At 39.3% G+C, this 18,524-nt stretch overlaps 1 protein-coding gene across 2 annotated transcripts; it reads right to left on the reverse strand.

Moving 5' to 3' along the window:
* Positions 1–6,901: 6,901 nt before the first annotated feature.
* Positions 6,902–7,686, reverse strand: LOC115624943 (E3 ubiquitin-protein ligase RFWD3-like). 2 transcript variants are annotated; one of them, XM_030519794.1, is made up of 2 exons: positions 7,615–7,686; positions 6,902–7,557 (listed from the first exon to the last, which is right to left on the reverse strand). In XM_030519794.1, the coding sequence occupies exon 2, from the start codon at positions 7,528–7,530 to the stop codon at positions 7,015–7,017; it is 516 nt and encodes a 171-aa protein (XP_030375654.1). In that variant the 5' UTR covers positions 7,531–7,557; positions 7,615–7,686; the 3' UTR covers positions 6,902–7,014. The 2 variants fall into 2 exon arrangements, with proteins under 2 accessions (XP_030375654.1, XP_030375653.1); XM_030519793.1 differs by having other exon boundaries at positions 7,619–7,642.
* Positions 7,687–18,524: the final 10,838 nt, after the last annotated feature.

The raw sequence follows: 18,524 nt of genomic DNA on the forward strand, positions 1-18,524 counted from the left end.
TACTTGTACATCCAGACCCCCAGACCCATACCCATACCCATACCCAGGCCGATACCTAGACCCAGACCCGGGCACATTAGTACACACAACCACACACACACACACTAGTACACTAACACACTGGCAAGCACACGCGCGATATTCGCACTTGACATTTACTTTGTAGTAAAAAGCTTTGGGCGCTCGCGTAAAAGCGGCAGCAACAACAAAAACTAACTTGGAGATGGGCTTCTGACTGCTGACTGGGGTGGTGCGAGGAGCGAGGAGCGCGGAGCGGGGCGGGCAGCGGCGGCGGGGGCCTAGTCGCAGTGCCAGAACGTGAGGCGAGGGAGCTGCGTGCGGCATTTTTCTATCTGCCATTTGCTATTATGTATGTATTTTTGTTTTTATTACTGCTCTTTTTTTTTTTTTGGTTTGGTAGTAAAAAAAGAGGCGCGTGTTGCTTTGCGGACTGAGGGCCGCTGCGACGTGGGGGGTGGCGGTCGTTTGCTGCACTGTGCCCGCCGCCAGGCCGGCGCGTGTGGACTCAAGTACTCAACTGTCTCAAGTGCATGCGAATCGTACACACACACACACACACACACACACACACACACACACACACAAGTACACATATTTATGTTACGACATGCACATGCCGCGCATTTTCCTAGACTATTGCAATCTCCTCGAGGCGGCGGTGCACCTATCAGCTTATGAGCTCCGATTCGGTTCGGGACGGGCGTGCTCGACATGGCGGATGTTCCCTACAAGACGACGACTTGCAATTATATCGATTGAAATTATCATTGCCTACTTATTTATATCCTGTCTAAGGATTTCAACTCAAACTATCGCACTTTTAATTCTGCATAGATACGTGTATTTCTAAGCTGAATATATGATTGGGATACAAATTAGTGAAGAAGCTTAAATTATAATAACGCTTTAGTATCGCATTTGCTTTTTTAGAAGCTCTGGGAGAATGCAACTAGATAACTAGATAAATTATTTTTTAAGGAAGTAATCCAGGCTTTGAATGGTCTGCTGTTATAATAAGTATTTGGAAATTTTAATATTGTAGAAGGAGATTTGTATATGGTTTGAATAGTCTTTTACAAATGGCACTAAGCTGGATTGCTTGTAGAATTTCATAAATATTTCTATTATCACGTTTATTAATGTTTCCTCATTATCATAAGATGTATAGTTGTGGCGTTTCTAACACTTTTGAAAATTCAATACAGTGCGAAATGTGTGAGAACTAGTTTGTAAAAATATAAATAAGAGTACGAGTTAACGACAAGTCGCACCAATATATAGTTCAGTGTTCAGCCTAATTATATGAAGGAACAGCCGACATATACCCGATCTTAACTGCATTACTTGCCAAAAAGAAGAACTGGATTGAATACATTACATTTATTTTTTAGTTATTTTAATTATATGGTTATAGTTTTTTATTTCACATTAGCTCTTAAATAGTTTTGAAATATTTCAAATGTTCTTTATATTTTTGTGGGGATAAAGCTGCTTTTCAAATCATACCCAATCGAATTTTTACTAAAAACACGGGCACAAAAAAATAAATTGAAGCCGATAACCACCTCCCCTACACTGCTTTGATCTACTGCTTCGCAGAAGTGAAAGTGTAGGGTGCACCTGCTATTCATTTCACCTTATCAGATCGCCGGGGCGTCTAACGGCTTCCCTGTTCTTTCGTTTTATTACATTTTTGCCAGGCGATATTTTTGTGCATTTTATTTTAAGCTCGTAAACATTTGCGCTCGTTATTTTCGTAGTTATTGTTGTTGTTGTTGCTGTTTTTTGTTGCTGTTGCTGTTGCTGTAGTCGCCGCCAACGTCGGCGTCGTCGCCATCATGGTGATATAATCTCGGGCGTTACTCATACGCCGCATTGCACTTTTTACAGCTGGTTCGTCGTTGCCGTCGTCTTCGTTCTGTTGCTGCCATTTCAACAGCAGCAACAGCAACAACAACAGCAACAACAACAACAATGTGTGCGATGATGTCGTCGCCAACTAACGGCAACTGATTGCACACCCGTGTCCGAGTAAATGCGCTCACAGACGAGCTTTGATTTTCTAATTCGACTCATTTCTAATTTTAGCAAAATTTGCTTTCAATATTATTGTTGAAATGTATACACGTCCAACGAAATGTCTGAGTGTGTGCAGCATCTTTATAGTTGGCCGTCACACGGAGCGTATGCGCGATGTGGCACAGCCAAAGTTGCAACCGGCTGACAAGTGTCTGTTGGCTGTCACCTAAATGTCATAGCAGCAAGAAAGAAAGCGCAACAATTTCCCCAGTGGACACTTTGTAAGAAATCACTTATGACAAGATGAGGAATGCGCCACGCACGCACGCACTCACACACACAAACACAAACACACACACACTGAAGCTGTTGGAGGCAGAGTCTCGACTGCTGTACTCATTCGCAATTGAATCATCAACGGCCAAGGCAGTTGTGGGTGGAGGAGCCAGGAGTACGAGAAGCTGCAAGGCAGCAGAGAAATAAAAAGTGGCCAAGGACTGGCACGCACTCATCGCACCCGCCATATATCATCTGCTTGGTTGGATGGTGCCTGGCTCCCTACACTCGGCAAATCATGCCGGCGTATTTGGAAAATTGCTCCTAAAATAGAACAATGCCTAAATCTAGCTTAAATCAATCTTAAATCTGGCTTTACAATTCTGCTGATAAACAATTCCTCATCTCATCTTTTACGGGAAGTTCATTCAACAAATGCTCGATCAGTCCTTGCTATTTAGAATACACCTAAATCTGTTTCTATACAGTAGATTGGTTCCTAAAAAAGTCGTGTAAAAAAACCGTGTGAAAACAGAACTAGGTGTATGTATATGAAAATATATAAATGTAAATACTAGCGAATGAAAACTATTGAACAAAGGATAAAGCAATTGGTACCTTTTTCTGCTAAGCTTTGATTTAATTTCTCAGAAAACACCCAAAAGGATGCGCAGGTCTACACAAAGTTTCTACAATCTCTACGAACGTAAAGGATCAATTTTGAAATCAAATACATATGTAGATTCATCTAAATCCAAGAAAGGGCACGTTTATGTCTCTTTTACATGCGAAAGTAAACATATTTAAATACATTTCTTAAACTTAAATTAAATTATTTACTGAACAGATAAGAGGCAGATAAGAGTCGGGTCCGCACTACTCTGGCATTCTTGTCGTTTTACATACGAGTATTATTTATTTATAATTTCCAAAAACGACTTCTACAAATATTTTCACATACTATCGACCCGTTAAGAAAAACAGGAAACAAGGTTCTGCAAAGTCAGCGAAATACTCACCCTAAGAACAAAAAAAATAAAAAAAAAACATTTTGAAACATTTTCGACAACACGTCTGAAATTTTCTGTGTATAGACCTATTCCAAATGGGTTAAAATTGCATTTTGTCAATACACTCAAGAAGTTATAAATGTTAAAATGTTATGTTTCTGCTTTAATGACTGTTTAATACCCATTTAAAAGTATATTCGTGGAGTTTCTTTACGTACTCGTAACTAATTGCAGAAAAATCTTATACCTCCGAGCAGCTATTTCTGATTTGGTAACAAAACATATCACCACTATAACCGATTTCTGTATAACACAGAACCGATCTTAGCAAACCTCTGTGATTATTTGAATTATTTGAATCGTCGTCTAAATTATAATCCTCCCTAAGGAGAGGCCTACTTAGATTTTCAGATGCTATAGAACTTGAAACTTGCTTGGCACTTCCTCACCAGAAGCAATCAGAGGAGAAGCTGTAACACATAAGCGAATGTAACTTTGAAGGCAAGTGTAACCTTTTTATTTTTCTCAGTGTACTGCCCGCAACAACGCCCCCCTGCTGATGCCCTTGCCACGCCCTCTGCTCGCTAGCTTGTCGCTGTCATGTGACAGCAATTAACACCGAACCCAAAATGGAGACACAGGAGGCGCCAGCGGGTGGCGCAACCGTTGCATCAGTTCTTCATGTTATTGCTGTTGCCTCTGTGGTTGTTGTTGTTGTTTCAGTGAGAGATTTGCGGAAATTGAATTTGTGGCAATCTCCGCTGGTCCCATTCGTGTTCGCATTCTCATTCGGATTGGGATTCGTCGGCCACGACACGTGTGGTGTCGTTTAATGGGCAACAGCGAAAGCGACATTTGTGCGGCAATTGTCAGCTCTTCTGGGCGCTGCAATCCCGCATCCCCACACCCCCGCTGGCCCCCAGCTGGCCGGCCCCTAGACGGTGCGATTCGGTTTCCTTCTCGCTTAATTTTGTCCGCAACTTTGTTGCATTTTCAAAGTAATTTGTCATCATAGCTGCGTCCTCAAAGTGACAGTCTGACAGGCCGCAGAGCGGTTGAATGACGAGACCGGCAACGGGAAGGGGGATGGGGATGGGAGACTGCTTATGTCTCGTGTCCAATACCCTAGTGCCGCGTCTCCTCTGCAATTTCCACGTATTTATTGTTTTTATTTTGGCGCGTCCCTTCAAGTGTCAATTTTACGCTGCATTTGACAAATTTCGATGTTATTTTCTCGTTGGCCAAACTTAGAACCCGGAAGTGTCATCTCTAAGATGACAGAGCGCTGCGACTAGGGGGAGTAGGGGGCAGCTGGGACTACTTTGTAAATACTTTGTTGCATGCGTCTAGAGGTCATTCGTAGAACTGCGCTGTTAACTTATTTGTTTTTGAATAGTTTTCGAGCCCATGGCACATCTCTCTGCTATTTGTTGGGGGCTATAGAGAATATTGTTCACTAAGCCTAGTGATTATGTCTAAAAATCTGAATACTCGTATAAGTGAAAATTAAATATTTAAAAAATAACATCTTTACGATCTAAAGCTACCAAGCGTTAAAAAAAAAACATAGAATGTTAGATTCACGCAGTCCTGACTTCTAAACCTTCTACAATACTTCCAAGCAGAACCTACCCTACGTATTTTATTAATTAATTAATTCATTTTTTTTTTGAGTTTCTAGTACACATGTCATTCCGTAAAACGTGAAATTCTGCGGCCTTAGAAACAGACCCGATTAGGAGTAATTAAATATATTTCGCATTTGAAATATTTATTGAAGATTACAAAATAAAATCACGCTATTATTCTATTACTTTAGTTATATTTTAAATTTGAGGCTCATTGAAAACATGAACTATATTTATTGAACAAAGTTCGACTAGCTTCTTCGCTAGATCGATTCGGTATGCAAGTTTTAAGTGTATCTAGGTTTTTATAAACTATGGAAATTGAATGTAGAATTATACAGTATGTAGGTCTTAAAGCAAATTAGTTTATTTCATAGGAATGCTCATTTAGTATACGTGTTAAAGCAAACAGATATTTATAATTATAATTAAAAGGAACTTTTTTTTCATGATATTCCGTAAATTATTTTCCTCAAAATCCACTTTATTTTCATGATAGTTCATAATTTGTTAAATACAAGTATGTACAAAAAAGTGTATGTTATTGCATTAATTGATTTATACATATATATATTCGACTGATAACCGGACGTGTAAAGAGAATTTCTCATGAAGTGCCAGTCATTATTTGAATCTTTAAATCTTGACTCTAACGATTTTACAATATGATAATTTTTGTTCGGTTTTTCCATACGTCGAGAGATTAGATTTGTTCTGTCGACTAAGTAATTAAGTACTGATTGGTATTTATTTTATATTTCTTTACTTCTAACGAATATTTGTAATGATTTATGTAAGTATATATTTTAGATCCATATAATCGTATATAGCTTTTTCTTCATTAGCTTAGAAGGTTTATTGGAAATGAACGGAGACCCTCTCTCTTGGAAGCCCCAAATGACTTGGACTCAGCACAGACGCTAATCAGAGTCACTAACTAATGCACATATGCAATTAGTAGTTAAGTACTAGTCTCTCTATACGAGTACGTACTTATTCGCTTTTCCAGCAACTGGTCTGTTTGTTGCAGCTGTGCCAGCAGCTGGCTTTTACAGTTGCCGGCCAACTCATTCGATATTCTAATTGGGGTTTGGTTGCTCACCCATTTCAGGAGAACGGTGCTGGCGATTTATTTTTGCACATTTTTCACAGCAATTAAGAGGTTTGGAATTTACATGCTGGTTGGTTCTCGAAACTCAATTGAACGACGATAAGGTTCAGGTTTGCTTTATGCCTCCATTTGAATAAAAGTTAAAAACCTGAAACAATCTTTTTGCATGAAACACAACTGACTATATATTTTAGAGAGAAAGGAATATTCACTACGTACTATTTATACTCACACACACCTGGACAGAATAATAGTGAGAGCCCGAAAATGTGTAAAATGAAGTGATTAAATTATTTAGCGATGTTGTGCAATTTTGAAATGAAATGGGGAATTCCCGCAATTAGAGCTCATCTTGATAAATATTGCTATTTGTTCAATGTCAAAATTTAGCTGGACAACAAAATAGGTGTGTTTTGGTACTAATTTGAAATAATCTAGTAAATATTGAAAGTGAACAAATTTATAGTAATATTTAGTTGCAGAAGGTAAGATTTTAAGGAAAATAAACGAAATAAATGGGTGGGTTTAGGTCTCAGGAATTGCTCAAGAAATTGTTGGCTATTCAAGAATTTTTGCAGCACTAACTGGCCCCATTTTCAGACCAAAGCCAGGTCAAATTATTGTTCGATTGCAATACTCTTAGCCGTCTGGAAATTGGAAATATCTTTTTGCTCATTTCCTGTTAAATTTTCAGATAAAGACCCAAAATGTAAACTTTTAAGGATGCTCGATTTGGTAAGCATACCTCATTAGTTGACGACTTTTGAAACGATTCGATTACACTGTGTCCTGTGTTATTGGAATGGCCAAAGGACAAAGAACATTGAACATTTCTCTTAATTTAATAACTCTTTTTATTGGGCAGCTTTACCGTTCTAAAGTCAAAATTGAATGGTTAGTTACAAACGAGCTGCTGGTTGGTGGGCTGGAACAAATAAATATCGCTATCTTAGTCGTCTTGGAGCCTTGGTTTTTTGAAGGACTCATCTGATGATGAGTTTTCGGGCTCAATTGATGAACAGAGTGTCCGCTTTCCGACTCGCGACTGATTCTCGCTATTGTCGATCGCACACACTCGATGTGCGTGTATGGGGCGTATGTCCCTCATGGCGGCTCTACGGCGGCACTGCGGGCAGTATTTACATTTTTCCAAAGCCTTGCGAACACAATGGTCTCCGAAGAGGTGTCCACAGCACAGCGAGACCAGCTGGTGGTTGCCGGAAATCGCCCACGGCTCATAGCAGATGGAGCACATAACGCTTTCGTCGTAGACGCTCACAACATTCTCGTTGCTCCTCTGGCTCTGCTGCTCCAGACGCCGCAGCTCCAAGCGCTGCAGTTCCAGCTGACCGACCACTTCTGCGTGCTCCTTTTCTAGAGATCCCAATGCCGTTTTCAGGTCCTCACACTCCCGGACAGCCTCCTCCAACTGCTGGGGCTGCTCGACTGAATTCTTGGCTCCCATCGTGTACAAGTCTGTATGTCCTGCGTACTAAGGAAGCTTTAGTATACTCTACTCAAGTAGTAAATTCTATTGGTGACACTCAACCAACTATTCTCATCTAAAAAGCCAGAATACTAATGAAAATCAGTCTTTTCAGAACCAGCACTCATGACAAATGCGACTACAATTGAAGATAAACGCATGGCTAGCTACACATATGTATATGTATGTGACGGTTCCTTTTTTAGCCACAAAAAGGGGTCAAATACCAATCTTGGTATAGCCAATCGATATCGATAATACCGTATATATCGACGCCTTTACCTTTCAAAACAGCTAATCACTCATTGAGCCATGGGTGTGTGGTAGGGAAGGGGAATAATTGCTATCGATACTAATAGAAAATCGCAAAAAAATATAAAATATCGATACAACATCGGCTACGAGTATTTGGCAACTCTGCTTGATATCCTCAAAAATCAGAATTACTTCTGGCTACACGATGCGGCTTCTCACCCGCCCTAACAAGTCCCCGTGGCGCCACCCTACAACAAGATTTTCCATATAAAGTCCGCAATATTTCGCCTTAGAATGGAACTGATTTGGATTTGTTGAAGTTTTTTCATTGATCATATGCATAAATTATTTTTTAAATGCATCGTGCATTATTTAATCAAAAGTTTAAATTTTGGGCCCCCCTTTGGTAAAAGTTGCCTACGCCCTTGCCCCTTATTATAAGTATACAGATTTTTAAAACTTATATGTTTTTCGTCAGCGCTGTCTACCAAGCTTAAATAATTGGGATCGCAAGTGCCAGTGCCTTGGATGGAAGAAGTTCTAGAGCATTTTAAGTAACACCCACTAGCAGTGACAACAATGTTGTTATGTCTTTTTATATAAGAAAATAACACCGTTCAGAGCTAATCATTGTACGTAAAAAATCTTCCGTTCTTTACCAAACTCTCCGTTTGAGTGGTAAATGGTTTGTCCAAATCGAATAGCCATCATATGAAGTTCTTCTTTTTTACTTTATATTACTTCCTTAAATAAACTATTAATTAAGATAATCGCTCGCATTCATCACTTATTGGAGGAATAACACTTGGTTGTTCACTGATGGAAAACAAATATTGCGAAAACTTGCCACAGTTGCCAGCAACAGTTGGTCTACTCTGGAAGATGTTCGCCAAATAAGGAATTCCTTAAATAAAATAAGCAAAAAAAACCAAAATCTATTAGCAATTACCCTCGCTCAAATCAAGCATCTTCGTCCGCCTCCGAATTGGTCTCTGGAGATACCAAGCCTTGTCTTCTATGTAGGAAAAGCCTGTCGATCATTCGTATTTTTGATAGTATCAGGAAAACCCATTACTGAAATTCTCTTCCGTCTTCCATCTTACAACAGTCTTCAGTCTTAGTATACAAACAAACATAATTATTACATTCATAAAATATTGTAATTTAAACATCCTAATTAAGAAATCATCTAATTTAGAAACCCACTCATTTTTATCCAAACAGGAATAGCAAAACTAAAGGCCTTGGCGCTAGCGCTTCTTATAATTTACTATAATATTATTTTTATTTATTTATTTAATGCTAGTTTAAAGTTAAAAACTTACAGCTAACAGGGTTTAAATAGCTATGACTATCAGGATCTTAAGATATTACCATCAATGAGAGAGAGAGTATATGTACTTATAATATTATTTTATTTAAATGTATTACTGTTAGTTTAAATGTTTGTAATATTTTTAAATAACAATTACATGGCAAGATACTGGCCACTCCCTATTAAGTACCCTAAGAACTAACCACTTAGTAGTATCTGCACTAACCTAGCACATGTTGTAAAGCTAGCGGTATCTGGCACTCCTCTAGCAACTATGTACGTAGGAGCTAAATACCGTTACAAATATTCCGCAATCATGAGTGCATAGCTCCATGGCCGTAGATTCTGAACGAATCCAAAATTTTGCAGACAAATTTGAATTGTACAAAAATCACGAAAAAAGACATCCATTTTATGGCTACGGTTAATTTATCAGCTAGATTGCTATGAAGATATAATGTTGAGAATATATACATATACATATATGTATATGGGCATGAAAATATTGTGTTAATATGCTCAAATTATAACTCTTTACTAGCCCTATATTTAGTGCTAAGGTTGATTTTGGGCAATGGGGCAAATAAGTTGTTTTTCCGGCCAACGGTTCGCTGATTTTATCGAAACCTGAGGCAATATATATCAATGCGACTAATTTTAAAACGTTGTCCATTATTGTCTCTTAAAAATAGTTCAGAAAATGCAGTTTCAGTTCTGAACTGTCGAAACAAAATGATTTTAGATTTCTTTATCTGCCATAACGTTCTTTCGATAACTGCCCCGACCCCAGATGCGGCTCCCATTATATTTTAGCTTCTTTTTTGAAAATTAACTACAGTTGATACTATAAATTGATTTTCAAACTGAGAGCAGCACCTATTAGAAAAATTACATATTTTTCTTCCCGTTTGCACGCCACTTTATTTTTTTCGCAGCCGGTGTTATTCATCTAGATTTCAATCATTTTAAAGATGTACACGTATGTACTTGTACGAGTATATACGAGTATATAAAAATTTATCATTTATGTAAGAAAACATAATTTCAAATTCTTAAATTTTACACTCTCGATGTCGCACGGGACCAAATGGATATTAGTTCCACGATGACAAATCTTCTTATTTTTTACCAAGTTTTTTTTACATTTTATTGCATTCGAAATTTCAAATTTTCATTATTTTGAATTTCCTTTTTCCCTATTTATCCATATTTTTCATGTGTTTTTTGTGTAGTGGAAATAATTTGATAGTAAAAAATCGGCCAAAAATCCTGGCTACGCCCATGCATAGCTCTAACAATCTCACAAAAATACAATGATTGATATACATACTTGTAAATAGTCATGTATTCAAGGTGGCTTACCAATAATTTGGTGCGTAGTGCCAGCATTGCGTCCATGTAACAGGCGATCCACACACACACACACACACAGACTCTTGAAAAAATTAATGGGAAAACTAGTAGTAAATAAATTAAGTTAACAACAACAAATAAATTTAAGCCAACAATTTTGTGGCATTGGATGTGCTTTTTGCATGTTTTGTTTGCGTTTTTGTTGCTGTTTCTGTTTCTGTTGTTGGTTTCTTGTTGTTGTTGTTGTGGTTGTTGTTGCAGCTGTATTGACGGCCTTCGCTAATAAACAGTTATGCAATGTGCAAAACGGCCAAAGCAAAACAAAAAATTCAAACGCAGATAAACAGCACAAAGCAGCCCGACAGAGTGACAGAGACAGGGAGAGAGAGAGATAGAAACAGCAACAGCAACAACGACAACGACAGCGACAATAACAATAACAGCTGCAACAACACCACCAATAGCAACAGAAACAGCAACAGCAACAACAACCACTGAAACTAAACAACTACAACAACGCCGGCAGCGACGCAGCGTCGGAACGTCGGCGTCGACGACGGCGCCGTCACAAGCGACTGCCTCGACTAAAGCCAAATATGGACTTTGGACCAGCACGCAAACCGCCGACATGGCCGGGGCCATTCCACCTCACTCTACCTCACCACACTCCCCTCTCCTAAAAAAAAACACACACACACACAGACACACACACACGCAGACAATTACAGCCGCAGATACAGATAGAGGAGAGAGCAAGCGCGGATGTATCTTTTGGAAAAAATTTCACAACATTGCGAATTTCCCGGCTCGCAGACGCGCGGCCATTTATGTAAAGCGAGGCGACCACTGAAGATGCCCATCCGCGTCCAATAGGAAGTGTTTGTCGCCGCACGAGCCGTCCGTCCGCCCCGCTGCTCTGCTTGGCTTGGCTGATTCGCTGGCCATGTGCCAATGGCCAGACCAGCGCCATCATCTCAAAGCCGCTTCTGACCCAAATACGCCAGCGGACGCCAATGAAACCATAGAAGGCAGCAGACAAACAGTGTCCCCCGACACCTCTACCTATACCTATAGTTCCTCCAACTCCCCCTCCCCCTCTCCCTCTCCCACACCCACCCAGTCGACCCAATACGCACGGCACAGCACGCACATTTCATGTCGCCTGTCCACGATTTGTGAGCACTGTGGGATTGGGTATGGGGAGTGGGTTTGCTCAAGGGTTGATTGATTCCCCCGGCTGGCTTTATAAATATTCAAATCGTCTGTTTATAATAAAATAGGCGCTCTCCCACTCCCGAGTATCTGGCAAGGAGGCAGGGCTCCAACTCGCCCCAGCCCAGCACAGTCGCGGCCGATAAACAGCCCTCCTTGAAATGCCATTCAAGTCTACGACTACGTACGTACATATCTATGTATGTATCTAGATACATATCTATATGTGCATGCAATATATCTAGAAACTAGTATCCAATAAATCCATGGGCAGGCAACATGCTATTTGCGGATGCCGTGAGTTTGTTTTTGGCTCTTCATCGCGTAGAACCAATTCCAAAAACGGGCACAACATATAATAGATGATGCCACTACTCCAGGCACATGATCTGATTTAATAATAATTTAATTCAATAGGGCAACAATTAAAAAAAAATCATTATTATTCAAACCTATCCCAAAACGAAGCTTTTTTTCTATGTATATTTAATATAAGCATTGAATCCGTGCATACAGGCTTGGCATCTTAACTATACATATATACAAATATATGTAAGAATAGCAAAGGTCTGGAAGGAAGGAGTCCTCTTGCAAGCAAACTGCGGTGCCTGACAGCCTGTAAAACAAATTAAAATATCACTAGGATGCTTCTTTATTCAAAGTTACGGACTATATTGAAATTGAAAGAATTCGTTAAGCTTGGAAACTCCTTGAACCATTTTAGGCCATCGGTTGCTTTTACGCCTCACCCAATGTTTATTAGTATTGTTTATTTAAGAAAAGGTTCAGATTTGTTCCTTCTTTAACGCTTCAAAAGAAGAAACGTTTATTTCCAGAAATCATCACAGATCCTATTTCGTAATGAAAGAAAGAATTAAAGATTGATGTGAAAAACAACAATATAATAAGCTATTACACCCTTTACTGTGCTTTACTATATAATCCCTATTTCCTTATTTCCATAAGGAATGCAACATCGATGGGAGTGGCAAGAACACACTTAATATGCATTGCTTCCAATATCTGTAAAATCAAAAGACTGTTGATTTAAGAACCATACATATTCTTCATTTGTACACTGAAAAAAAAAGTCTCTTTATACGAGTACATTTGTACATACGTATGTAAGTATGTAGGTTAAGAGAAAGGAGCCCAGCATTGATCTGATTTAGGATGACTTCTGGTACTGTACTATCCAAATTTATTCAAAATGCATATATTTCACGAGTATTTGTTAAAGTTATTGGGACTGCAATTAAAAAGCAATAACAATAGAGAACATTTGTTTAATAAACAAGAGAGAACGCTACAGTCGAGCAAGCCCGACAGTGTAATACCCTGTACCCAGGTAAACTTCCGTCACTGAGTTATATGTGCCCATAGCAGCAGCAAAAAGAGGAAGAAGAAGAGCGAACTTGTTGCTGCAGTTTGTGGGGGTTGTACTGGCGAGAATTTGTTTCGCTAATAACTTTTCTTAGAATTGACCGAATTAAATAAAATTTTGAACAACAGTAGACAAATATATATTAATTATTATTAATTTGGTTTAGGTAGCATTTGAAATGTGGACGCTATTGACGAAATTCTGCAGCGGGGGAAGGGGGGAAAAATTAAAAAAAAAAAAATAAACTCGTCCTTACTCGGACCTAGGAGAATCTGGATGCCAACTTTGGTTATTCTAGCTTTTATAGTTACTGAGATCCTCGCGTTCATCCAGACGGACAGACGGACGGACAGACGGACGGACATGTCTAGATCGATTTCTCTCGTCATGCTGATCAAGAATATATATACTTTATGGGGTCGGAGATGCTTCCTTCTGTATGTTACATACTTTGCACAAACCTAATATACCCTTTTTACCCTACGGGTACAGGGTATAAAAATAAAAATAAGCAAATAGTATTTGAAAAAATTGACCAAAATGTGGGCAAATAGCAAAGTTTATTTAACCTCTCTCCTTCTCCGTCCCTCTCCTCATTTAACTCATTGATTATAAAAATAAATAAAAAATATGTTAAGAAGTGCTTATTCTTTGCTCTGTTACTTAAAATTCAAGATCCCTAATTATCCTTGCGAGGATGCTGGATGATGTTTCTATGTAAATGTGTATGTATATATGTATCTACAACAGCTTGGATATTCATAAACATCATTATCCACTTCCATATACATACATACATACAAATGTACACTATTCATGCATATTAACAAGAAGTTAATTCAAGACTATCTTGCTTTCAACAATTGACTCACAATTCCAATTACACAGAAAAATACACACATACATACATACACATGTACATATGTATGTATATTTCTGCTTACACGTATGTATACGTGCACACATAGAGATCTAGATCCCAAGCGGTTCATTCAACTTACTAAATTAATTTTGTTTATTTTGATTTCACTTCTATTAGGAGGAGAAAGAGCATAAAACCAGATGACGATGACAAGGGTGGTGGGCAACCAGACAGACAGGCAGACTGCGACGTCGACGTCGACGTTCATGTCCAGGTTGAACAACAACAACACCAACAACAACATTAGTATGTATGCATGTATGTATATATTTTCCCTCCCCCGTTAGAGAAGGAACGTTCAACGCTGGCTGCACGGTTCGTGTACAGTACACCTTGCAGTGAGTGCGACAAACATTAAACAAAGTCCCACTGTTGTGTTGTGTTGGGTTGGAAGTTACACACGTAGAGCAGAGCAGTGCCCGTGCTGGGGACCGAGCAGAAGAACGAACAGACACAGAAACAGAAACAAAAATAGAAAACTCGCCAATAAACTTTACATTTCTAATTTTATGAACTGTCGCTGTAATGGATTGCCAAGAGGGAAACAGGCACGAGCAAATGATGGGACAGATAGGCAGACTGACGGACGGACCAAGCACTCAGAGTTGATCAATTTACACAAAACGGAACGTGAAACCCAAACGAACGAACGTACAGTTTACAACAAACAACGCAAACGAGAGCGAGGCAGGGCAGAGCAGAGTAGAGCATCAAGAAGAAGCAGTTTGTTATGAACTAGTGTGGGGAGAGGCGGAGTGGCACCAAAACAGAGAGCGGGAGAGACAGTGGCCAATATTACGAAAGTGAATGCATAAAAACAAACGGGAAAAACCAAAGAGAGTCATGCCGTTTCATAGGAACACTGCGAGAATGGTACAAAGAGAACGCTGATAAATGAACACTTGCAATCCACAATTCACTCGCGCTCTTCAAAAGTGCCGAGATCTGCGCTTGCGCGTACCAATGCCGACTGTACCCCAGCCCGACGCAGTTCGTTTCCATTCCATTTTCTTAGGAATGTCGTTGGTGCTGTTGCACGCCGCACTCCCCGCTGACATAAAAACCTCTTCTCTGCCTTACTAGATAGGCAGCGTCAGCTCGAACCAGACTGCAGTGTAAAAATCAAAATAAATCGTAAATAATTTTTTTCCTCACCGCCCTCCCCTAATCGACGTATCGCTCTATTGCTCATTTGTCTCTTTCTACTACGCGAGGCTGACGTTCGCATGAATGGAATGGTTGGGGCCCCTATTTTGTTGTTGGGGCCAACGATGCGATGGGTTTTGCTGAGTGTTGTGAGAGGGGGGGAGATTGTTGTCGTTGTCGTTGTTGTCGTAGTAGTAGTAGAGTATTTTTTCAGTTTTTCGTTTTGTGCTTCGCTTTCTGAAATCCGATAACGAGCGAGCGAATATGTGCGAGCGAGACAAAAGAATAACAAACAATTATAATTCGAATGCGTCTGTGAGTGTATGTGTGACACTGTGTATCTGTGTGTGTTTGTATGTGTGTGTGGTTTGAGAATTTCACAACACGACGGTGGCAGCAGCAGCCGCCAGACAGAGATGGAAGATCGTGCCAATTTCACTTGCGGACCCCAACCAAACCCTCTCTTACCACCACCCGCTGAATAACACACAACACAAGCAGCAACAACAAATACGTTAGCTGTAGCTTAACATGTGTTGTGTGGGAAGTGAGGTGGGCTGGTGGTGGTGCAGGACGGCATTGCGCGCGTGTAAAAGGTCTCGTAACGAAAAGCGAAATAAAAACAAAAACGAAGACAAGAAGAAGAAGCTGATGACGCTGTTGTTGCCACTGCTGCTGCTGCTGCCGCTGCCGTTGTTTTGTTTTTGGGCAAGTATGCGTACGACGCGCCCGTGGAAATGCGTGCACACAAGCATGTGTGCGCGTTTGCGTTTTGTGTGTATGTGTGTGTGTGTGTGTGTATGTGTCTGTGTGTGTGCAGATGGTCGTTTGTGTACTGTATACATGAGGAATTGAATACATGACGAACCGTTCGATTGGAAAAGAAAGCACCCCCAAAAACCCATCAACCACAGTTGCATTTGACCCATTTTTGAACTGAAACGCTGCCGCTCTGCTTTGGTGGGTAGTTTTCCTCGGCAGTGGAAAATGAAAATTTGGCTTCAAACCCAATAGGAATTATTTATGTGGATTTTTTCATATCTATGTATGTATATGTACGTACGTAGTATGTATGTACATACCTAAGTACATATATGCAAATGTACATACATACATACATATATAGAAGTGAAACTTCCCTATAACGGTTTTTCCGCGAACATCCTCATCAGAGCTTTCCTTATACTATGTACATATCCACTTTTAATTTATGTATGCATTCCAATTCATGTATGGACACACACACTAATGCATAGAAAAGGTCTAGTTTCGTGGAATAATAAGCTAAGCCCGTCTTAAGGATTCAAAGGGTAGACAAAAAGGAAATTAGTTATGAAGTGTGAAAAAGGAACTTTGACAACTTCGTCCTTTACGGGCTTAATCCAGTTTTCGTAAATCCCTTAAATTGGCGCCGCATTCTTTTGATGCATTCTGCGATTTCAAGAAACTCTAAGAGACACTAGAGGGAGACGAAATGGATGGGAGATTTCGTATAAAATAAAATTAAATTATCGATTTCCGATTCAAGCCCGGATTTATAAAAAGGTATGACCAAATCTGTCGAGAGGAACCGAATTTTTTATCGTAACCGGCACAATACATACATACATACATACATACATGCGCAAATAAAATATAATAAGAATTCTTTGACAGAGAGTGTTATCCTTTTAAATTAATGGATAACATAACTTCTCCCATTAACATAACTTCAATTCTAGCTCAAAATATTGGATATGTTTGTAAATTACATATGTATGTACATTAGTATTCACTCGTTGCTCTCACTGAAGTAACCAGTCAGCGGGTGTTTGTATACCCTATATCCAAGGGGTAAAAGGGTATGCTAGTTGGTGCGAATGTACATACATACATATACATATGTATAACAAAGAGAAGGGGGCATGGAAGACCCCTTAAATGCCTATCTGTCCCTCTGTCTGTCTGTATGAGTGAAAATGATCAGAACTGGAATAACAAACCTTGAAATGCAAATGCTCTTAGGTCCGAGAAAGGACAAGTTTTTGTTCATTCCGTTTTCCCCCTCCACTTCTCCGCTATAAGTAATTTTCCATAGCTCCCGTAATTATTTGAATTTCGTACTCAAATTTGGAACTTACAATCTTCAGTACTTATGTTTCATCGTGATACGTCAACTATAAATGTAGTTATTGTCATATGCATGTAATCTCTGTCCAAACTGTTTGGTTTAACTCTGTGTTGCACGCAACACACACCGAATCGCAAAGACGTGCAAACTTTCAGAACGACTTCAATCATTTGAAGCTCCTTTGAAGTCTTGTAGACATCGAGAGTGCAAATAATATAATAATATAAGTATGTAAAGATGTACATATGTATGTAGAAGTACATACATAGTATGTACATGGAGTTTTTGAATGCCATAAAAGATCACTAAGTAGGAAAAAACGCAACAATGTACTAGTTTTACGAATTTTCAGTAAACCCTCCGCTTCTTATTTATTTATTTATAAACTTATACTAGCGTTACAAGCACCAGATTACCTTTAAGTTATTACAAATATAAGTGAATGGTTTGTGTAATGTTTGTTATTTAAATGTGCTTGAGTTTAAGTCTAAAGTGCGCCTTCCTGGTAATTGTCTTCAGCTAATGCGGAAGATCGTTCCACAGCCGAACAGTACCCTTCCGAGCTTGCGAATTTATATCTTACTTGTATGAAGACTAAATTATTTGTTCTTCTTGAAGTGGAGAAAGTGATGTTTTCATACAAATAATTTGGTTCTTTACGTGTTATGTGATTCTATGCAAGAAACTGAAAGTTCTCAGCTTTATTCAGGAGTTTAGGGTCAAGTTGTAAGCCTTGTTGGCCATTATAGGTTGTCTTCTTTGAATGTCAAAAATAAATCGTGCTATTAAAGGCTACTTTGATTTTGTTCTGGCATTTTCGCGAAGATTTTAATACCATAGAATACCATTCAAGATGCATGCTCATACATTATTACATAAATACATAGTAGTATTATTACATATCGGTGTGGAGTGGTAATCTCTTAAGTGATTTCCTAAGTTTTGAACACTCTCGACTGACGACAACTCAATTTTTTTACATTTTTCTGGTATGCCACGATAAACATTTAATCGGGAATTTCATTCCACCCGTCCGCTTTTTGAACAAAAATCGTACCGTTAATCCTCTTGATGGATTTCCATGGCGTTGACATGCAGGTGCGTGACTGTCTTGTGGCTAAGCCGAACAGGTGAGCCCACGTTGCTGCGCCTGAGCAACTCGACCTTAATTGCGGGCCTAGCACCTTCCATATCTGCAATACACGTACATATGTACGTTGCTCTTCGGCTTATCGATGCCTACAGATAGAATCCGAGGTAATTTGTTCATGCACTT

This window comes from Scaptodrosophila lebanonensis, unplaced genomic scaffold, assembly GCF_003285725.1.
Source record: "Scaptodrosophila lebanonensis strain 11010-0011.00,11010-0021.00 unplaced genomic scaffold, SlebRS2 tig00000061-arrow-pilon, whole genome shotgun sequence".
Taxonomy (NCBI): Eukaryota; Metazoa; Arthropoda; class Insecta; order Diptera; family Drosophilidae; genus Scaptodrosophila; species Scaptodrosophila lebanonensis.